We start from the raw sequence: 20,028 nt of genomic DNA on the forward strand, positions 1-20,028 counted from the left end.
GCAATTGCGTACAAAAATATGCCGACTTTCTCAAAAATAGGCATGTTACTACTAGCTTTCAACCCATAATTTAATGATACTCCTTACATAATCTCAAAAATAATTGAGGCTCCATCCTAAATGCATTGACACATCGAATAGGGTGGCCATTTATCACTTCTTTCATCCACATCTCCCCCGTTAAAATTGAAGTCATGCAAGGTTCCTTGTAAATGTACTTATAATAATATGTAATTATTAGAGACATTGTGTACGCTATTGCAATACACATTTTGCTTTTCTTTTCGACATTCATATTATGTTGAACCTGTCAATTATGAAGCAAACCACAATTATATGCACCATAAACAAAGATTTTAGTAAATTCATATGAAATATAAATTCAACTACATCCTCAAAAGAAAAAAATACAAGAAACTTATTATCCATACACTTCAAACACAATAAAAACATGTAAAAGCAAATAAGAAATTAGTCTTAAACTAAAGAAGCTTCAATGCTTGTTTTTCTCGTTAAGCAAGTATTGCAACCACTTAACCCTAGTTTCATCATCCTCCATACTAAAGAAGACTTCCCTACTACTAGGATCCTGAATTACAGTAGTAGCATAAAACCACAAATCACTACATTTTTCTAATTCGTAATTTTCTACCATACGATTAAGCATTTTCATTGCTACAGGGATTGTGGACATAGATGGATCAATGCTATCAATAGAGCTGCTTTTACTCATAAGTTTGACACATTGTGACATTTCCTTATTTCCTTAGCCAACATGGCAGATCCAGCAGACTGCCTTCTTGCACGCTTCAACGGTACACTATTCTGCTTTGTCATAGGTTGCTTCTTAGAAGAATGCATGTCATTATCCGCACCTTCACTAATTACTTGTGAACCACCTCCTCGATTACCTGAGGTGGCACCATTTCTTGCTTGTTCCACAAAATTTCGAAAAAAGTTCCCTTCATCTAATAATTCAGTTGTAAAATCATCAACTCTACGATTTTCTACAAACTCTTCCTCAGTATTTTCATTCCCTACTGTAAGGTCTTCAATGTGGTCCATTGAAGGTACATAAACATTTTCACCCGTTGCATACGAGTCTCCAAATAATTTATCCCAATTAGTTTCAAGAGTTGAGTTGACACCCCTGTGTCGAAACTTTTTAATATCTGGATTTTCCTACAAAAATAAACAATACTTGTATTAAATTCCACTAATTGTTATCCTAGTGTTGTTGAAAATTATATTACTAAAAATCATTATGGATAATAAATATTAACGCACCTTGATTTTTCTTTGCCACCACTCATCTGATGCATCAATTTTTCCAGAATTTGGATCCCACCCGAGACCAGTTTCCGAAGATTTTAATTTAGTCCAATTACGCCAATCTCTTCTCATTGCATCATATTTATGATTGCAACTACTCAAGTTACTAAATGGACGGCCAATTTTTTTTTCCACGTCTATTTGGATTTCCTTCCACTTGAAACATTGTGATCGACCATTGTCTTTAATGAATTGAAGGCATACTTCACACAGGATGATAGTGTCCTCATCAGTCCACTTAAATACCTCTTTCGTCCCTTCTTTATTACTAGATGAAGCCATCTACGTATTTAACATAACCATGAAGAATATAAAATCTTAATTACCAAGCTAATTAATAGCAACAATAATAATAGAAACAAAGCAAAATTATTGAAGGAAACAAAGAAAATCATGATTAAGAAGATAGTAAAAATCTAAAAAGTATCCACTCCAATCTTCACATTACGAACTAAACTACACAAACTCAAAAGAGCACTTAAAGGCCCCTTTCAATGTTACAAACCAGTCACAGACCAAATTCTTATATAGTATTAGCCTAGATCCTCAACTATCATATCTTTTACTTTAGTTGGAATATGATCTGCAAAACTCCTAGTAACACTCTAATAGTCTAATTATTGGATATGAAATGAATCAAAGTGAAAAGTTCAAAGTTGAAAGAAGCTACCATAAGTTACTGCTCGGGTGAAAATGAGTGTCTAGATATGAAGCAGTCTGGAAAAGAAATTGAAAAAAAGCATGGAAAGTACGAGAAGTAAAGCACTCTCAATTCATGTCCTATACATCATCAAATTATACCTCCTCACCACCAAAGCAGTATTTCTGTTACATTACGCACTACACAAACTCCCTAAGACCATTCAAGTTGTATGATCTAGCAACTTCAGAAATGTTACAAACCAGAGATAGACCAAATCAAGCACTTAAAGGCCCCTTTCAATTGCGAGCTCATCCAAGAACCAGCACGTGACAGTAAAACTCAACACTGATATGGTATTAATTCGCAAGGTCCTATAACTTTTCTTAGTGAAACAAATTTATTATCTTTACTTTTTGGCTATAAAGAAAAAGATATGATAGTTGAGTTCAATATGTTATGCTACAATTTTACTGAAATAACACCAGATCCACATTGACAGATGAGTAGTTTTAGTCCTCAAGTTCAGCTAAATCATGTTTTCAATTTCTTATAATACCCCCATATTCTTATATAGTATTAGCCTAGATCCTCCATCTTTCTTTTCTCAAGTTTTTTTCTACTGTCAACAAGATATTCGATTTCTGATTATTCTCCATTTCAAATAAATAGTGTAGATCACATTCAATGACATATACTATACAAAAAACTTGACAGGTCAACAATACACCTTTCATAATCAACTATGCAACAGTTTAATAAATGTACAACGTAAGGTTAATTGGAGGATGTATATGAAGAATAATAAGAGTATATGATTTTTATCCATTTGTCAGCTTTGTCATCCTTCTTTGTCCTATTGATTGATAATCTTATATCATCATCCGAAAGAAAATGCAGGCAGAGCAGGCTTAGAAAATGCAGGCGTATGATTTTCAATTTCTTATAATACCCCCTATATTCTTATGTAGTATTAGCCTACATCCCTCCATCTTTAATTTCTTTTCTCACTTTTTTTCCTACTGTCAACAAGATATTCAATTTCTGAGTATTCTCCATTTTAAAGAAATATAGTGCAGATCACATTCAATGACAAAGACTATCCAAACAACTTGACAAGTCAACGTACACCATTCATAATCAAAATGCAACAGTCTAACCATGTACAATGTTGGTGCAGAGTAGTTCTCATACGCAAGCAAACATTATGTTTGAGTGAAAATTATGCAAATTGCAAAAAGAGGCATTATGGAAAATCGTTTTAATATATGGAATTTAAACCATAGTCCATAATATTTGTATGATCTTTGTATTATAAGTTGCTAGTCCAAAGCAAACAAATTAAGCTAATAACAGCGACAATTAAGCTCATGAATACAAAAACTACTTCAATTTCCTCAAAATCAATCAAATTGAGCTCAAGTCAAACACCCAAAAAAAAATCCCAAATCCCCACAACTAAAACCCAGTCAAACCCATTTTTTTCCAATTCAGCTATTAAAATCATACTCACTTATCAATCGATCAAACAAAAACCAAACTAAAAAAAATCAGCAATCAAATTAAGCGAACAATAACTCATCAATAAAGGTAATTTTTGAGACAAATCACATACCTTGGTTTCAGGCGATTGAATCTCTTGTGATAATTATGAACCCAATGAAAAATGGAAGAATCTGTACAATGTAAAATTCATACTTTAAAAAAAAGAGGAGCAAAAAAATTAGTCATAATAGAAAGAGGAATTATAGATTTACCTCGACGAAGAAATTTGGAGATGATACTGTTAATTCCCATAGAATTTATAAACATATACATATTGTTATTTTTGGGATACTCAAACCTAGAATATCACGCACACAAGAAATTACAGCGCCTGAATAATAGAGATTCTGTTAATCTCAAATATTCATCCATAAAAAGTGGATTTTTTTTTCAAAAATATTATTCAAGGTTTGTAAAACATTAATCAAAAGCAAAGTGTATCATAATGTTTTGTGAAATCTTTATATCTCATTCCCTCTGTAATAATTACTGCCATATCGTCACTAACCTTTATCTAGCTTGAATTGCATGCCAATACATCTTTTCTTTTCATCTAAGAAGCAATACCATAATCATCACCATAGGTTAGCTATTAGAGCGATGCGAGTCAGATATGGAGGATTGGAGTGTAGAGATGAGAATCAGTCTCCATAAATATGTCGCCCTATTTTCCTTTGAAAAAAAAAAAAAAAAAAAAGTAGAACGCTGTTATCATAAACTGAACGCTATATTTTATAACGTTTGTGAAAAGCTAGTGAAAAGCTACTTGAAACACTAACCACTACTTCAACCTCTAGCATGCCAAACACATAATTAGTGTTTTGACTTAGTCAAAACACTAAAAGCTACTCCAAAAGCTGTCGCCGAACACGCCCGTAATCCTATATAAGATTACAAATAGAGATAGAAGTTGGTTAAGAGATAGAGCTAACTCAATGTTGATTTGTAATTAGCTTTTTGGCAGGCCTTGGGGGAGAGGGTCCAACCTAGTTGGTTTGTCTCTCCCTTGGTTTGTGGTGGTTTGTATAGTTGTTTTGGTGATCAATATACTTTACTTAACTAGCAAAAAAAAGGACCGAGGAGTGAAATGAGATAGAATTAATCTGCTACTAGCCTATTACTGCAGTACTGCTAGTATAATTTACTTATTTAAAAAATGGAGCTAAGTGCAATAGTTTGGCGCCAAGTAAAATTGTCTGGCGCCAGTTGAAATATTTAGAGAGGGAAGGTTGAAAAAGTCCAAAATTTTAAAAATAGTATCAATTTTTTTGAATATATACATTATATATATATATATTAAATATAAATATAAATATATATATGTGTGTGTGTGTGTGTGTGTGTGTGTGTGTGTGTGTGTGTGTGTGTGTGTGTGTGGTGTGTGTGGTGTGTGTGTTTATGTGTGTGTGTGTGTGTGTTTGTGTGTGTGTGTGTGTGTGTGTGTGTGTGTGTGTGTGTGTGTGTGTTGTGTGTGTGTGTGTGTGTGTGTGTGTGTGTGTGTGTGTGTGTGTGTGTGTGTGTGTGTGTGTGGGTTGTGTGTGTGTGTGTGTGTGTGTGTGTGTGTGTGTGGGTGTGTGTGTGTGTGTGTGTGTGTGTGTGTGTGTGTGTGTGTGTGTGTGTGTGTGGGCGCGTGTGTGTGTGTGTGTATATATGTGTGTATATATAAATATTTTTGGACTAGCGCGTGTGTGTGTCTGTCTCTGTGTGTGTGTGTGTGTCTGTCTCTGTGTGTGTCTGTCTCTGTGTGTGTGTGTGTGTGTGTGTGTTGTGTGTGTGTGTGTGTGTGTGTGTGTGTGTGTGTGTGTGTGTGTGTGTGTGTGTGTGTGTGTGTGTGTGTGTGTGTGTGTGTGTGTGTGTGTGTGTGTGTGTGTGTGTGTGTGTGTGTGTGTGTGTGTGTGTGTGTGTGTGTGGGCGCGTGTGTGTGTGTATATATGTGTGTATATATAAATATTTTTGGACTAGACTGGACTTATTGGATTCCAAAGGGATGAGTCCAAATCCAGTCCAAAAATATTTGGACTCGAAAATTTGAGTTCGAGTCCAGTCCAAAAAATTTTTAATCCAGTCTAGTCCGACAAGTTTGGACTGGACTGGATTGGACTCTGGACTTTTCGTAGTCCGCTTACACCCCTACTGATAAGTTGTCATATTAGGCCTTTTAAAAGAATTTAAGGAAAAAATTGTTATGAAATATTATATTGATTTGCCACTATTCATTCATTATTTAACTTACTCTCGTTAGTCGTATATTGTTTTATTTATTTGCGACATTGATAAACTGATTTACCCCGACCAAGTGCGACCTAAAATCTTATGGACTCGAGATGGACTCATACTGGAACGGAACCGACCCGACTCAAACACAAAGTTGACCCGATTGTGACCCGTTCTCGTATGACTCGTTTGCCATCTTTATTATAATAGATAAGTAGATATATATACCATGACTTTTTCTAGTAATAATGTTTTCTCATAGGTTTAATACATTTATGATTATTTTTAGATTTTGACTATTTGTGTTTCCTTATATACAAAACAATCTTAACCATAAATATTTATACTTGGAAAAATTATAAATAAGAAACAACAATTCAAGTTTCATGAAATACATAACATTTCAAGAAAGTTGATCTATTATATTATGTTCTTGTTCTTTTGTACTTATTTTCAGTTCAGTTTAGTTCAGTTCAATTGAGTTAAGCCAAGTTCAGTTAGTTTTCTCTCACGGTTTTCATTCATATTAGTTCATTTCAGTGCAATTCAGTTCAGTTCAGTTCAATTTAGTTCAGCCCACGTCAGTCGAAAAGAACAGAGCCTATATAAAGACTATAATAGTTCTCATAAAGTTTCAAGGAAAAATAGTGTTGCATGAATATATGAGTATGTGACTATCAATCTACTTTATTGTAAAAAAAAAAAAATACTATCAATCAAAGCATTGTCCTAATATAAAAAAACAATTCTATTACAAAAAGTGTTGATTACATTGTGCATGAACAAAGTTTTAATTTTGATCAAGCCCACCGTTTCTCTTACTACCAAGTAACAACTGGACTATATTGTATAGATAAGTTTCATATTCAAGTCAAAGTTTGATGTACAAAGCTATAATATGTTCATATTAATAAATAGAGAGAGACATGACTTATAACATACCTTATTTACATCTGTCTTCCACTTTCCCTCTATGAAACATCTTTCTTCCACTCTCCCTCCATGAAATGCATCTCTCCTCTGCTATGGGGTATGTCTCTCTCTCTCCTAGCATCGTGTGTGACTCCATTGGCGACTGTCTCTGCATCATACGTTATGTCAATTGGCGACTTCATCGGTGCCGCTACCTTAAGTGTCTTACCCATCTCACTCATGTCTTCACGAATTTCCCCATTTTCATTCACTACTGGGGGAAATTGAAATCAAGTAGTGAGTTTACAATTTCAGTGGACAAATGAAGAAATTGGATGCTAATTGTTTGGCAACTCTTCAACAACTATAGATAGGGATAAGTGTCGATTTAGTTTAAGTTGTGCAAGGTTGCCAATTTCAATATTGACTTGCAGGTTAGTTTTTGCATGTGAAAGATTTTGGTAGGAATTTTTTTGTTGTAGTTACATTTTTCAGTACAATTGATAAAAAGTTGTGTGGGTTTTCTTAATTTCTTGTGAAATGCAAGAGATAAGTATGGGTGCTATTAGTTGGAAATTAGTTTTTTTTCTTGTTTAGAAGTTTAATCGGATGAATTTAAATTCCCCATATAGTTCTACATTTAACATTATTTTTTATGAAAGAGATAAGTTCATAATAATCAAAGGGAAGAAGTTTCATGATGCAATAATAGTGTAGAAGAACTTTCGTATAATGTCTAGTTTTATGATTATATGGATATAAACGCATATAAATGGATCACACGAATTTAAAATATTTACTTTACTAATCAAGAATGTCATGATGCAAATTTAATTGAAGTTTAAGTTTTGAAACATAAGTACTGTAACATTGGGTTATTGTGATTTTAGTTTATCGTAAGAACATACCTTTTTTTTTTTCTCTCTTGAGTGAAACTGCAACTCATTTGATTTGCTTGCTGCTCTTCAAGATGTGGGTCACTTAATCTTGACTCCATAGTTGAAATCACCAGAAAAAATAATTAGACGTTATAGTTGTACAAAGAATATGGGGAAATTTTTTTTAGTTATGCTTTATAATTACATAATGTTGATTTTCCAATTAAATTGTGCTGATGCAATGGAAGAAGATGAACAGAGAACAAAGTATCTCGAAGGATTGAAGATTTTGGAAGAGGAAGAAAATGGAGAAAAAAATTTGTCGTGTGGTTTTTTGTTTCTATATTTTCGGTTACTGCATTAGTTAACTGCTTGTAGTGGCAGTTTTGTTTAGTGGACGTAGTGATTAGTTGTAATTTTATTAACTTAATGAGGGTAAAATGGAGCTTTCATTATTTTGGTGTCCCCCTATAGTTCCCATAAGAATAGAGATATTCAAACGGAACCCTAACATCCCAAATCAATTCTGCTTGGCACCTTGCCGATCCCGAAATCCTAAAATTAATTAAAAAATTCTATAATTGCAAATCCAAAAAAACCTCCCAAACTTACTCGTTGGTAGCATCTGATCGGAACTCGGAAGTAGTATAATGGCACCAGAGATGGCAAATAAACCACCCAGGGCCGCTGAAGACAAAAGGAAGGTTAAGAAATCATCACCGGCACCAAAAAAGGCTGAAGACAAAAGGAAGGTTGATAAGTTATCAGTGATACCGGAATTCAGCGTGATGTTGAGGACTCAGTGCACGGGTCGCGGGCTAATGTGGGTCAGGCTTGATGATGTTTGTAAATCCATGAATAAGATGGTTAATCGACACAAGCAACGGGAGGAGGCCGCCACCACCCATAATCACGACATAGGTACGTGCGATCGAAACCTGTTTCCTACCAAAAAATCCCTCCTAAAAGTTATGAAACCCATGTACCCCAGCTCCTGCACGCCCCCTCCGAATTCGCTGTGTGTTTGTATCAACAACACTCTTTACTGTGTTGGCGGTGACGAGGACATCTGGGCGTTTCATAATGTTGCCTCTGAAATGTATACTGGCAGTTGGAAACTTGAACCCAAACCCCTCTCTTACTTCTTAGACCAAAACAAAGAAAAATTTGATCTACTGCAACGTCCCCGCCTTAATCTCAGTCATTGGATGATCCAAGCTCAGTTTCCTCCTCCTCCAAAACTATACCATGACCATGACCATGCTAAAGAAGCCAAAGCTAGAGGAGATAGTGGAAAAGGCAAAGCTAAAAGTAAAAGTATTGATGATGATGATACTAATGCTTGCATTTGGAGCTGGGTTGAGTCGCCCCTGACCTCCCCTAGGTTCTTTCCTCAGGTTGTGACTGTGGGCGATAAACTCTACTTCTTCGGAGGCAACCGCCCGCCTTTCCCTGAAGTGGAGAAACCCACTGACATGCCGTTTGGTGAAGTGTACGGCCCCGGTGGTCAGTTTCGTGCACTACCTGAGCCTCCATTCCCTAGAATCCCCAGTAAGACCATGGTGTTGCTGCCTTGTCTTGGAGACAAAGGGGAAGAGAAGATACTTGTGGCCTCTACCGCCTATTATCCGGCCCCTTCTGCCACCGTCATGTACTGGTACGACACTCATGACCAGTCTTGGACCGAGTTCAAGGATGATGACCAAGACCACAATCTGTATTACACCTTGTTTGAAAAGTACGGGGATTCTGCCGTCCCTGTTGCGGAGCATAACGCTACTTATTGGCTCAATGGGGCGCATACGCCCCTCAGCCTTTGCTGCTATGATTGGAAATCTTGCAAGCTTTACGAAGGCGAATTTCTGCAGCATTTTGGTGGTCCATGTAGGCCTAGGTTTCTGTTCCATCTCCAAGGTGATTTGTTTTGTTTGATTGATGAGGAAGTCGAAGATGAGAAACCTGTAACCCAATTCCACTTCATACTTTTACTCGTCTCCAAAAACGACTCTAATGCTACTTTGGACACCAAACTCTTGGGTTGTTACTGCTGCAAACTCAGTGGTGTCCAGTGTATTAGATACGCTCATCTATTGTAAGTCGGATCCTTTTTCCCCCAACTAACTAACTAACTAACTTATGCTTTCTTTCTTTCATGCTTATGTTGAATCTTTTTCTTTCATGTGTGCTTTGTTGTGCTCCAGGGAATGAATATGGGGTTTTGTTGATCTGATGATTCTCGACCCATGCTACTTGTATATTTGCCGTTATCAATGTGCTTCGATTACATATCCTTATATTATGCAAGCCTTCTCTACTTGCTTTTGTAGTTGCTCCACTTTTTGACTTGTACATCTCCCAAATTCACCTGCTTTGGCCTCTAATACGTCAAATTATTCGCCCGGTTAGTAGTTACTATGTTAATGGTTGAATATTTGGAAAATGACATAGGTCGTTCATTAGCCTATACATTGAAACAAATTATTTGGAAAATATGTCACAGTATGAGGGTATGATAATGTTAACAGTTTATAAGCATATCATGTCTTTGCACTAACGACTTTGAGAAGCTCTTTTCGGAAATGTGTTGGAATTAGTGCTTCAAATTAATTACTAGCAAGTCAAAAAGTAGTTATTTTTGTTTCCTATTATTTAATAGCAGTAATTGGTTGGTTTACTTAGTCTTATAGTTTTAGAAACATGGATAGTCCACTTTCAATTAGGCTCCGTTTGGTAGGGCGTAAAAGGTTTTCACTGAAAATAGTTTTCCCCATTTTCCATTGTTTGGTTTGGGCTGGAAAATTGGGCTGTAAAATAAAGGTGTAAAATAGTTTTACATTATAATGAAAACATTTTCCCCCAAAATTGGGAGGAAAACGTTTTCCATTCTCTCGACAAACATATGACTTTCTCTCTCATCTATACTCACCTCTCCCTCTCATCTATACTCACTACTCACCTCTCCCTCTCATCTACACTTTCTCTCTCATCAAACGGGTAAATTTCACGCCATTTTGAAGCAGATTCTCTCAATACGGTTTCGTTTCGTCGAATTTGGTACATTCTAATCTCTATTTTTTTCTTATAAATTTCGGTATTTAGGATTTTTAGGGTTCGAATTTGTTACATATTTCGATTATTTTTAGGGTTTATTTGCTGAATATTTGATTGTTTTTATGGTTCTTTTTACACGAAATCCGATTATTTTAAGGGTATGTTTTGCTGCAAATTTGTTTGATTTAGTTTAGGTTAATAAGTCCAATTATATCTAGGGTTTTGATTATTTGATATAGTTTAATTTTGAGGTGAGATTTTAGTGAAATTCAATCAGTGGTTTAGGGAGATCAGTTGTGTACTGGAGTTTTAGAGGTTTTTATGACATTGTATAAGCTCTAATTGATCAGTTTTTGTTGTTTTTGATGTGTAAGTTTTTGACGTGCAGATTACTTATTTTCGTGTTATGTTTTTATGTTTATTTTCGTTGTCTGATTTGTCTTTTCATTTTGATGATCTTTTGATATTGTTGTCAAATTTGAAGGGTTGTGTTACTGTTGTGTTCATTTATTAGCTGACATTTTTAATCATTATGAGTGTTGTTGCTGGGCTACTTTCCTACTTTGGTTTATGACTACGATTGGTGCTGGTTTGATATGGTATCTGAAATTGTTGTGCTAGTTGTTTTTTTTTGGATTGTAATCGTTTATAAGTTTAGATTTTCATTTTTATGTAGGGTAAGTTTCCAATGCAAGCTCTATTATATTGTTTGTCTTCATGTTAACTTTTCTTTCTGGTTTGTCTTAAGTTAGGAAACTATAATGGAGTCAAACGATGTTCAAAAGTCTCAGGTAATAATCTGTTTTGCCCATTAATAATTTGTTATATGTTCTTTGTATTCAATAACTAATTTCCTTGAATTTTCTTTTTGATTTTTCGAATATTTGTAGATAATCCGTAAAGGCATGATCGTAGGTGCTGTTGCTGCCATTATTGCATCTGTCCTTGCTTTTTTGAAAGTAAATAAATCTAGGACTAGAAGACCTAAAATAATTAGGCAACCTTATGTTAATAGGGATAGCTTGAGGGAGGCTAATATCGATAGTGTTTTATATTGTGGTGATTGTCATTGTCTTGGGCAGATTCGTACGAGACCTAGTGCTTTTTATAGCTTATGTAATATTTTAGTTGAAAAGGGACTTTTGTCGAAAAGCAAGCAAATGAGCGTCAAGGAACAAGTATTACTTTTTCTATATGTGTTGGGTCATAATGTGAGATTTCGGGATGTTGGGGGAAGATTTTTTCGATCTACATGGACTATACATTGCTACTTCCATATTATGCTCCAAGCAATCCTTCGATTGTACCCATATGTCGTGAAACCACCAGCAACTGACTTGCAACCAGAAATTCAGAACAATTCTAGATTTTTTCCTTGGTTTGAAGACTTCATAGGAGCTATAGATGGGACCCATGTACGTGCATCTGTTCCTCTTGATATGCAAGAGAGATTTCGGGGAAGAAAGGATAAGACAACACAAAATGTTCTAGCAGCTGTTGATTTTGATCTAAAGTTCACATATGTCCTTGCTGGTTGGGAGGGTTCCGCTCACGATTCAAGGGTTTTGGGTGATGCACTTAAAAAGGGGTTTAACGTTCCCGAAGGTAAAATATTTTCTTATTGGCAGTAATGATCTAAAGTTCACAGTTGAATAAAATATTAATGATAATTTACGGATGTAGGGAAATACTATCTTGCCGATGCTGGGTATGGGGATCGTAAAGGTTTTATGCCTCCATTTAGAATATGCCACTTGAAAGAATATGCCAACAACGCTCCTGAGAATGAACGAGAATTATTCAATCTGCGCCATTCTTCACTCAGAATGTGTATAGAGAGGGCGTTTGGAGTTTTAAAAAAGAGATTTCGTGTCTTGGATGCAGAGCCATTTTGGTCATTTGAAATCCAAGTGGATGTGGTTCTGGCTTGTTGTGTAATACATAACTAACTTAGGGGGGTTGATCGAAATGATGAAATTACAAGAGAGGCGGATTTAGAGATTGCATCACAAGATACAAGAACATCACTTTCTAGGAAGGAAGTGCGTGAAGAAACCAAAGAGTGTGTGAAAAAGCGTGATGCCATAGCATTGGCTATGTGGAATTCATACAAAAAGCGTCGAACTAATTAAAATTGTAATTTTTTTTTCTTAATTTATTGAAGTTGTATTAGTACTGATTTTGCTCGTTCTTATTATTACAAAAGGCAACATGAGTATTGCTTAATTTGGTGAATTTGTGAATAACATTTCTCTGTTCGTGTCTACTTTGCTCTCCCTATTGCAACTCTGATTTCTGGTTCAGTGTTGCTGTTTTTTGGCCTGATGAAGTGAAGGATGCTAATAGTAAATGTTTATGCTATATGACTGCATAGAAATTATATAGTTTTTGCGATTTTCTCGAAATGTTTATTCAGGTAAAGGAAGAGAAGAAAGCTAATTTTCGTTGGACAAAACCAATGTCTAAGGAGTTATTGGAATTTGTTGCTGAAGAAGTGAGGAAAGGAAAGCGGCCAAATAACACTTTCAGGACCAGCTCCTTTATAGCTGCTGCAAAGATGATTTCTGAAAAGTTTCACACCACATGTACGGCTGACCATGTTGAGAATCATAACAGTGAGAAGTAGTTGGGGAATTATTTCTCAAGTGCGGGGAAGATCCGGATTTGGTTGGAATGACAATGTAAAGATGGTAACTGCATCTCCAACTACATATGATGCTTATATTCAGGTATGTAAAGATCGATGTATCTAACTTGCATTATCAAGCTCTATTGTTTGGTATGTTCAAAAATAACACAAATAAAATCAAACAAAAATAAAAAGAAGAAAGAAGCTCGGGTCTTTGAGTTATAACATCATGTATAATGATACATTGAAATGTTGACAATATATATTGAAATCTGTTTCAGGTCTATAATCAATATAAAAGTTAAATTGTTACAAACAAATAACATAGAGGTAGTATAGCACACCATTGTATTATGATCTTAATACTAAGACATTGTTCCTTTAGGCTAATTTTTATTTAATTAAAAAAAAAAAGCAGTTTACACAATTTCCAGCAAACTATCCTATCTTTAAAGTTTATATATTCAAGAACCAAATATTGTTAAAATAATGCAAGCATTCAAGATCCAGATTGCATTATTGCTGTCAATAGAAAAGGTAATTTACTGTTTACTGCCAAAAATTGGCATTATTTCTCAGTTGGCTGTTTATGCTTTGTTTTGCTACCAATGCACTGGTGATAGAAAGTGATTCTGAGGAAGTTAACTTGGTATTGAGAATTTAGATAGAATTTTAGAGGACAAGGAAGGGATGTTAATGATGGGTAGCATTGACATATGATCGTTTCATAAGTAAATTATTATAAAGCATGGTAATTTTAGTGGAAATTGGGATTCATGTGTTTGGTTCCAAAAGTTGGTATGTCTCACTTTGGTGGTGATGTAAATCCAGATGTTATTGTTATCATACTATTTTGAAGATGTTCAAATATGCTTTAAATTTAGTAGTATGAGAGAGTTATTAGTTTAATTCGTCATGTTTACCAATTAGGGTTGTTAAAATAATGCAAGCATTCAAGATCCAGATTGCATTATTGCTGTCAATAGAAAAGGTAATTTACTATTTACTGCAAGTCTGCCAAAAATTTGTCATGTTTTCAAAGCTTTCTTTCTCACTGTTGTGTTATAAAAAGAAGAAAGAAGCTTTATTGTTTAGTTGTGTTATATCAACAGGTACTTCTATCTTCTGTTTTGTGTCAATGTTGTGTGGCAGACTTGCAGTTCAAATGTGGGCATATACTATTGAGCATTGTTTTGCAGTTCAATTCTATTGGATGATTGATGTGTGTTAATCCTTTATTTGACAGCAACATCCATCTCATGAGAAATAGTTGAACAAAAAAATTGAGATGTATGAGGAGATATCGATAGTAGCGGGCAAGGAGATTGCAAGGGGTAATTTTTGCAAGACGTTTGGTGACATTCAGACCTCAAGTGGACAGCCAAGTACTGTTGAAACCGAGCCTACCAAGTCAGATAGTGCAACTTCTTCCGAGCCTAGGTCTCATAGGAAGAGGTCTTGGGTCGAAGAGGAAGAGGGTGACTTGCAACATATTTCTGCTCAACTCGGAGAAGTTGTCACTGCTCTCAAAAAAATTTCCCAAAACCAACTTGATGTGCAGAAACTTTATGAAGAGCTCATGAAAATGGATGATGTCGAAGAAGCCGTTCGTGTTGCTGCTTTTGATCACTTAGTTGAGCGTGAAATGCTTGCTAAGGCTTTCTTGACAAAGAGTGAACCTCTTCGCAAGCTATGGCTCCAAAATTTTGTCAAGTCTCTACTCTAAGTTTTTTTTTATTCTACTAACTTTTTGATGAGAATTATATACATAGTATGTGTTTTAGGGGTTTTTTTAATGAACTATTGTTATGCCTAATAGTTTTATATTATCGTGTTATGGATTGTTCAAATTTTGGAAAGACTAAAAAAAATGAGTGTTTGGTTTTTCTAATTATCTTATGTTATTATGTTTGAAATAAAATAAAATATATTGTTATTTTTTAAAAAAACATATCATATTTCTTCCTCATAATAATTTGGGGTAGCAATATGAGAGGAAAAAAAAGAAGTGAAATTACTATACAATAAGGAGTATCCATATTCAATAGGAGTAGTTGATTTTCCATCCAACCAAACAAAGGAAAATGCTTTCCATGGAAAATCATTTTTCATCCAACCAAACAACGGAAAACTTTCATGGAAATGAGTTTTCCATTGTAAATGGTTTTCCATGGAAAACCATTTTCAGTTGAAAACGTTTTACGCCCTACCAAACGGACCCTTAGTGTTCCTATTTTTGTGTTAAATTAGTTATTTGCTTAAGCCTTATAGGCCACTTGATGTACTTTGTTTCTTGGATTGTATGAGCTTTTCAACATCATTTTCTCTTCTTCATTCCCCTCTCCCATCTTTATGTTAGAATTCCAACATAATGTATGTATTTCCCTTATTTATTATGTTTGTGGCAATTGACATAGCCAAACAGTGTCTAGCCCTGCAGGGCCTACTTTTACATAGATATGTACTCCGAATGGTAAGTAAGAAGTTATTTCAATTATAGAATTACTTGTATCACCTTGCTTGATCATGGGGGCTAGATAGGGGCAAAAAAATTTGAGGTCAATAGATACTGAGCCATACACTACGTAACTAAAAGCTAAGGCCTGGTTATACTTGATCAATTCTACTTCTTTTTATATAGAAGATTGTGATGGAATTGTTGATATTGAGTTAGGGTATTAATGACATTCAAAATTTATTAACCAAAAACCTCCGTTCTCTTCATATGGTACATAGATATACTTGGTTCCTGGAATTTGAACATGTGAACTGCCTTTGTTGCTATAATTCTCTTTCTCAGGTGGAAACAAAGCGAGGACTCAACTAAAAAAGGCAGCTATGTGGACAGTGAGGAGTTCTTTCCCCATTTCGGGCTGCAACTGCGAATTGCGTAGCTCCTCTCTTGGCTTGCTAAAGATTGCTTTTGCCTTTTGTTAACTGGATAATTTGGCCTGTATATGATTGCCCCAGGTTAAAATTTGCTATGCTGCTGTGTACTTGTTAGGATGGTGAACGGTTACTAGTAACTTATTAATTAGTCTGTAAATAATTATCTGTGTGCTACTTTGGCATGGTTTTAAATGAACTTGCAAATTATGAGTTGGAAGTGGCTGATGGCTTATCTTAAATGACTTTGTTTGATTGTCGATTTGCACTGTTGGAGGCCTTTTTCTTTTGGTTTTTTTGGGGAAATTCTCAGTACTGGTCATATTCATATGCTTCGGCCTTTTATCGGTGGTAGCCAATTAAAAGTTTAATTATCAGTGGCTTCACTTAATTAGTGTAGCAATAAAAAAATATAACCTAAGTGATGATTAAACGTTAATGGCAAATCTCAGTTACTTGAATGGTGTTGAAGTTAACTCAGGTTTAGCACTTCAATCACTAAGCTGACCTATTACCAGCAGCACTACATTTCCTACATCACAACAACTTGGTTGAAACAAGTATACACTCTCCATTTTCCGTTCTCTTCCTCTCTCTCTCTCTCTCTCTTTTTTTTTTCTTCTAATTTTTTGCTTCGTTGAACAAGAAATTTAAAACTTGCAAATTCAACAACAATCCATAAGCTTTAACTTTTCGCTTTCTTCTAATTGTTTGTGATAACAACTTAGCCTGGCGAATCATCGATTTTTTAGTGTCATCAAACATGTTTTCACTTTTCAGTCCACTACTCTTGCACGATGCCTTTTCATTTTCTATTTTTTTCCTTCTTAAGTACGGAGTATTAATATTTACTTGGTGCTTGACATCGTTTAGCAGTAGCTGCTTTGTTTTTGTGGCTTTATTGTTCGTTTTCTTAGATTTTTCTGAACGATTGTGTCTTACTAGTTCATTATTTTTTTGTACTGTGATGCATGTATGTTACTATTATACAATACTTGCAATTTTTATACAAGAAAATGTCTTCAATTTGATCCATCTTATAGATACATCAGCCACAATAGACTTGGCTACGTTGGTGTTAGATGAATGTTGATTATAAGCAAGGAACTGGGATAGTCGGTCTTGTGAGAGAACGCCGCCGCAGCCCATGATCGTTCTGGGGTCAGGCAGCACTGGCTTGAATATAACCTTATTCCGGTGAACCCAAACGGCCCACAAAACTAAGAGGAGATTCTGACTCCATGGGCTATCATGCCCATCCTCCTTTAAGAAGTAGATTAAGAAATTATGTAACCATTTCTACAGTGGAATAGTTTGGATAGAACTTAGGTTGAGGCTAGGGCTGGAAGCACTCCAGATATGCTTGGTAAAATAATAGTCCCGGAAGACATGATCTTCGGTTTCATCATTAACCCCCGCAAATTTAAAAAGCAACTAGCATTTTGGCTCGGGCGTTGCCCCACGTTATGCAGGTTCTTTTTACATCTCCGTTTTTTTTAGAATGTGACAATTTGACCGAAAATTAGTACTTTTTTGGGTCAAAGTATCACATTTAAAATAAGGGTAATGTTATATGTAGCCCTAAGTGATACAAATAAACATTAATTACATTTCTAGAAATGAAAACAGTAATTTCAAAATTCATGACAAAATTTCACATTAATTGAGGTAATAAATGCTTGATTCCATTTTTTATTTTCATTTTAATCCCCCTATACATAACCCTTACCGCTATGTATATCATTTTCTTTAAATAAATAAAGGAAGTATCTTATACATTTACATTTCATATAAGTAACCTAGTGAAATTGAGATTGCAAATGTAGTCCAGAAAAATTTAACACTTAATATAATACAAAAATAGTAGAGTACCCTAAAGTAAGTTTTAAAACTTAATATAATCTCTATTATATAAGTAAAGGGAGGAGGTGTGGTGTCCTCATTTGAAATAACTAGAATACCCTCTAATAAATCAAACAATGTTTTTTTCATAATATATTTAAAAATGAGAATCAATGCAACTTGCCATATGGAATAAGTCAAAATTGGAATATGCAATTCACCATTAATAACTTGACTAGATTTACACAATCATCACGAAATTAATTAAAGTCTTCAATTTTAAAAAAGTTAGTGATATATCATGACAACAAAATAATTCGTATTTACAAAGTTCAAACAATATGGTTTATGAACCTGTACAATCGTTAAAGAACTATACTAAAGCCGCTGACAAAGAATTATTAAATCTCGACCAAAATTTTAGAAAATAAGTAAAAATCGGTCACCTTTAGTTCAAAAAGATAATAATATCAACAAAAAAACTTAATAATTTAAATTACTACCAAAATAATTTTAGATTAAAAAAATTATATGCCTATTTACAAAAGATTGTCGACGCACGCATTGCGTGCATATACGACTAGTACATAATATTGAAACTTAATACTTTCAGAAAAGCATTACAAGTCGGTTGCTGTTATAAATGGTGTATAATGACACGTCAATTCTTCTTCTTGTTTTTCTTTTTTGAAGGTTTTAATCTCTTCTTGTTTTTTTGTTTTTGTTATTTTAAAATTAAGAAATTTGCACTACTTTTAGGTGTACCAATCCACATTAATAAATGATTTATTTCATTCTGATTGAAAACCCATCTCAAAAAAAGGCTATAATCCGTATTTAATTTTGACTATAAGAGTCATAAATAAAAGGGGAGATTATCTTTAAATATAGAACAATTATGTTTAAAATGAGGAATATATGAAACTACGATAAAACTTGGTTAAGTTGATAAGTGTATGTATTATTTGATAAGAAACTGTTGTTCGAATTTTGCTATAACACAATTTTGGTGAAAGTTGAGGAGTCCTACATGATGCAAACGCTTCAATATATTTTATAGATTTGCACTATTTCTAAGTGGACCAAAGTGACCGAAGTGAAAAAAAGGTGTATTTGATTCTGATTGTGAGGCCTAACTAAAAAAATTATAATCATGTATTCAATGGTGCTCAAGTGCTCAACTCAATAGAAATGTTATATTCTGTATTTAATTTTCACTAGACTTGAAAATGAAAGGGATACTCCAATAATAATAAAATCTGTTTAGAAAGAGGGATATATTAATTAACAATGAAAGTTGGTTAATTTGATAAGTGTGTATTATTTGATAGGAAAGTGTTGGGTTTGAATCTTATTACAACCATCTTTTTCACTTCCTCCGTTTTAAATTAATGTAACGATTGAATTTTTTATATCTCACAAATAATACCCATTTGTTGCATTTAATTTGGAACGGAGGAAATAGATTAAATTCAACAATTAAATAATATCTTTAAAACATATGGATTAATTTTTATTGCATTGAACAACAAAACAATATCTTTAAAAAGAGGGGTATAGGAAACAATAGTTAAGGTTGGTTGAATTGGTAGTTGTGCAGTGTTTGATGAGAAAGAGATGGGTTCAAATCTTGTTGTAGTCATATTTTTAATTAATAGAGTTTAACAGAATGACATGGTATACATGTGGTATTAATGAATTGAATGAGCTGATGACATGGCGTATAATTGAATTGAATGAGATGGTGACATGTCGTGCATGGAGTTTGTTTTGAAAAGTGATGTGAGAGCTTTTCTTATGGATTTATGGTCTTTCTTTTTAAATTCTATATATAGATATATACTCCCTCCGTTTCCTAAAGATCTTCTCTCTTTCCGTTTAAGGGTGTTTCCAAAAGATCTTCTCTCTTTTTCTTTATTCCTTATTTGGCAAAACAAATTTCCTTATTTACCCTCTCATGTCACTATCATATGATCCACCATTACATTATTAATTCAATTTTACTCCCTTTCTCTCTCCTACTTTAACCCCTTTTTATTTGTTTATTTATCTTAATCTCTTTCTCTCTCCTACTTTACTCATACCATGCTCCACACAAC

General features: G+C 34.3%; 2 protein-coding genes across 17 annotated transcripts in view; one reads left to right on the plus strand and one right to left on the minus strand.

The window, feature by feature from the left end:
• Positions 1 to 344: 344 nt before the first annotated feature.
• LOC125491523 (uncharacterized) lies at positions 345 to 4,384 on the minus strand. 2 transcript variants are annotated; one of them, XM_048647281.2, is made up of 5 exons: positions 4,026 to 4,384; positions 3,730 to 3,815; positions 3,588 to 3,648; positions 1,288 to 1,614; positions 345 to 1,182 (listed from the first exon to the last, which is right to left on the minus strand). In XM_048647281.2, the coding sequence occupies exons 4-5, from the start codon at positions 1,612 to 1,614 to the stop codon at positions 730 to 732; spliced, it is 780 nt and encodes a 259-aa protein (XP_048503238.2). In that variant the 5' UTR covers positions 3,588 to 3,648; positions 3,730 to 3,815; positions 4,026 to 4,384; the 3' UTR covers positions 345 to 729. The 2 variants fall into 2 exon arrangements, with proteins under 2 accessions (XP_048503238.2, XP_048503239.2); XM_048647282.2 differs by lacking the exons at positions 3,588 to 3,648; positions 3,730 to 3,815; positions 4,026 to 4,384 and having other exon boundaries at positions 1,288 to 2,181.
• Positions 4,385 to 7,989: 3,605 nt separating this feature from the next.
• LOC104902901 (protein ALP1-like) overlaps positions 7,990 to 20,028 on the plus strand; it is a 47,217-nt gene continuing 35,178 nt past the window's right edge. The window contains exons 1-5 of one of the 15 annotated variants that reach the window (XR_007275035.2): positions 7,991 to 9,613; positions 9,723 to 10,575; positions 11,321 to 11,363; positions 12,989 to 13,301; positions 14,448 to 15,084. Coding sequence is in view for 7 of the 15 variants with exons in the window: in XM_048645952.2 (XP_048501909.1) it covers positions 8,172 to 9,613; positions 16,002 to 16,095 (1,536 nt within the window). In the remaining 8 variants the exon portion in view is untranslated. Of the gene's footprint in view, positions 9,614 to 9,722; positions 10,576 to 11,320; positions 11,364 to 11,462; positions 12,233 to 12,255; positions 12,941 to 12,988; positions 13,302 to 14,447; positions 15,085 to 16,001; positions 16,328 to 20,028 lie in introns of those variants that run through there. The other 14 variants (XR_007275038.2, XR_008969706.1, XR_008969707.1 and 11 more) reach the window with 14 other exon arrangements.

The sequence above is a fragment of the Beta vulgaris genome, chromosome 6 (genome assembly GCF_026745355.1).
Source record: "Beta vulgaris subsp. vulgaris cultivar EL10 chromosome 6, EL10.2, whole genome shotgun sequence".
NCBI classification, from domain to species: domain Eukaryota; kingdom Viridiplantae; phylum Streptophyta; class Magnoliopsida; order Caryophyllales; family Amaranthaceae; genus Beta; species Beta vulgaris.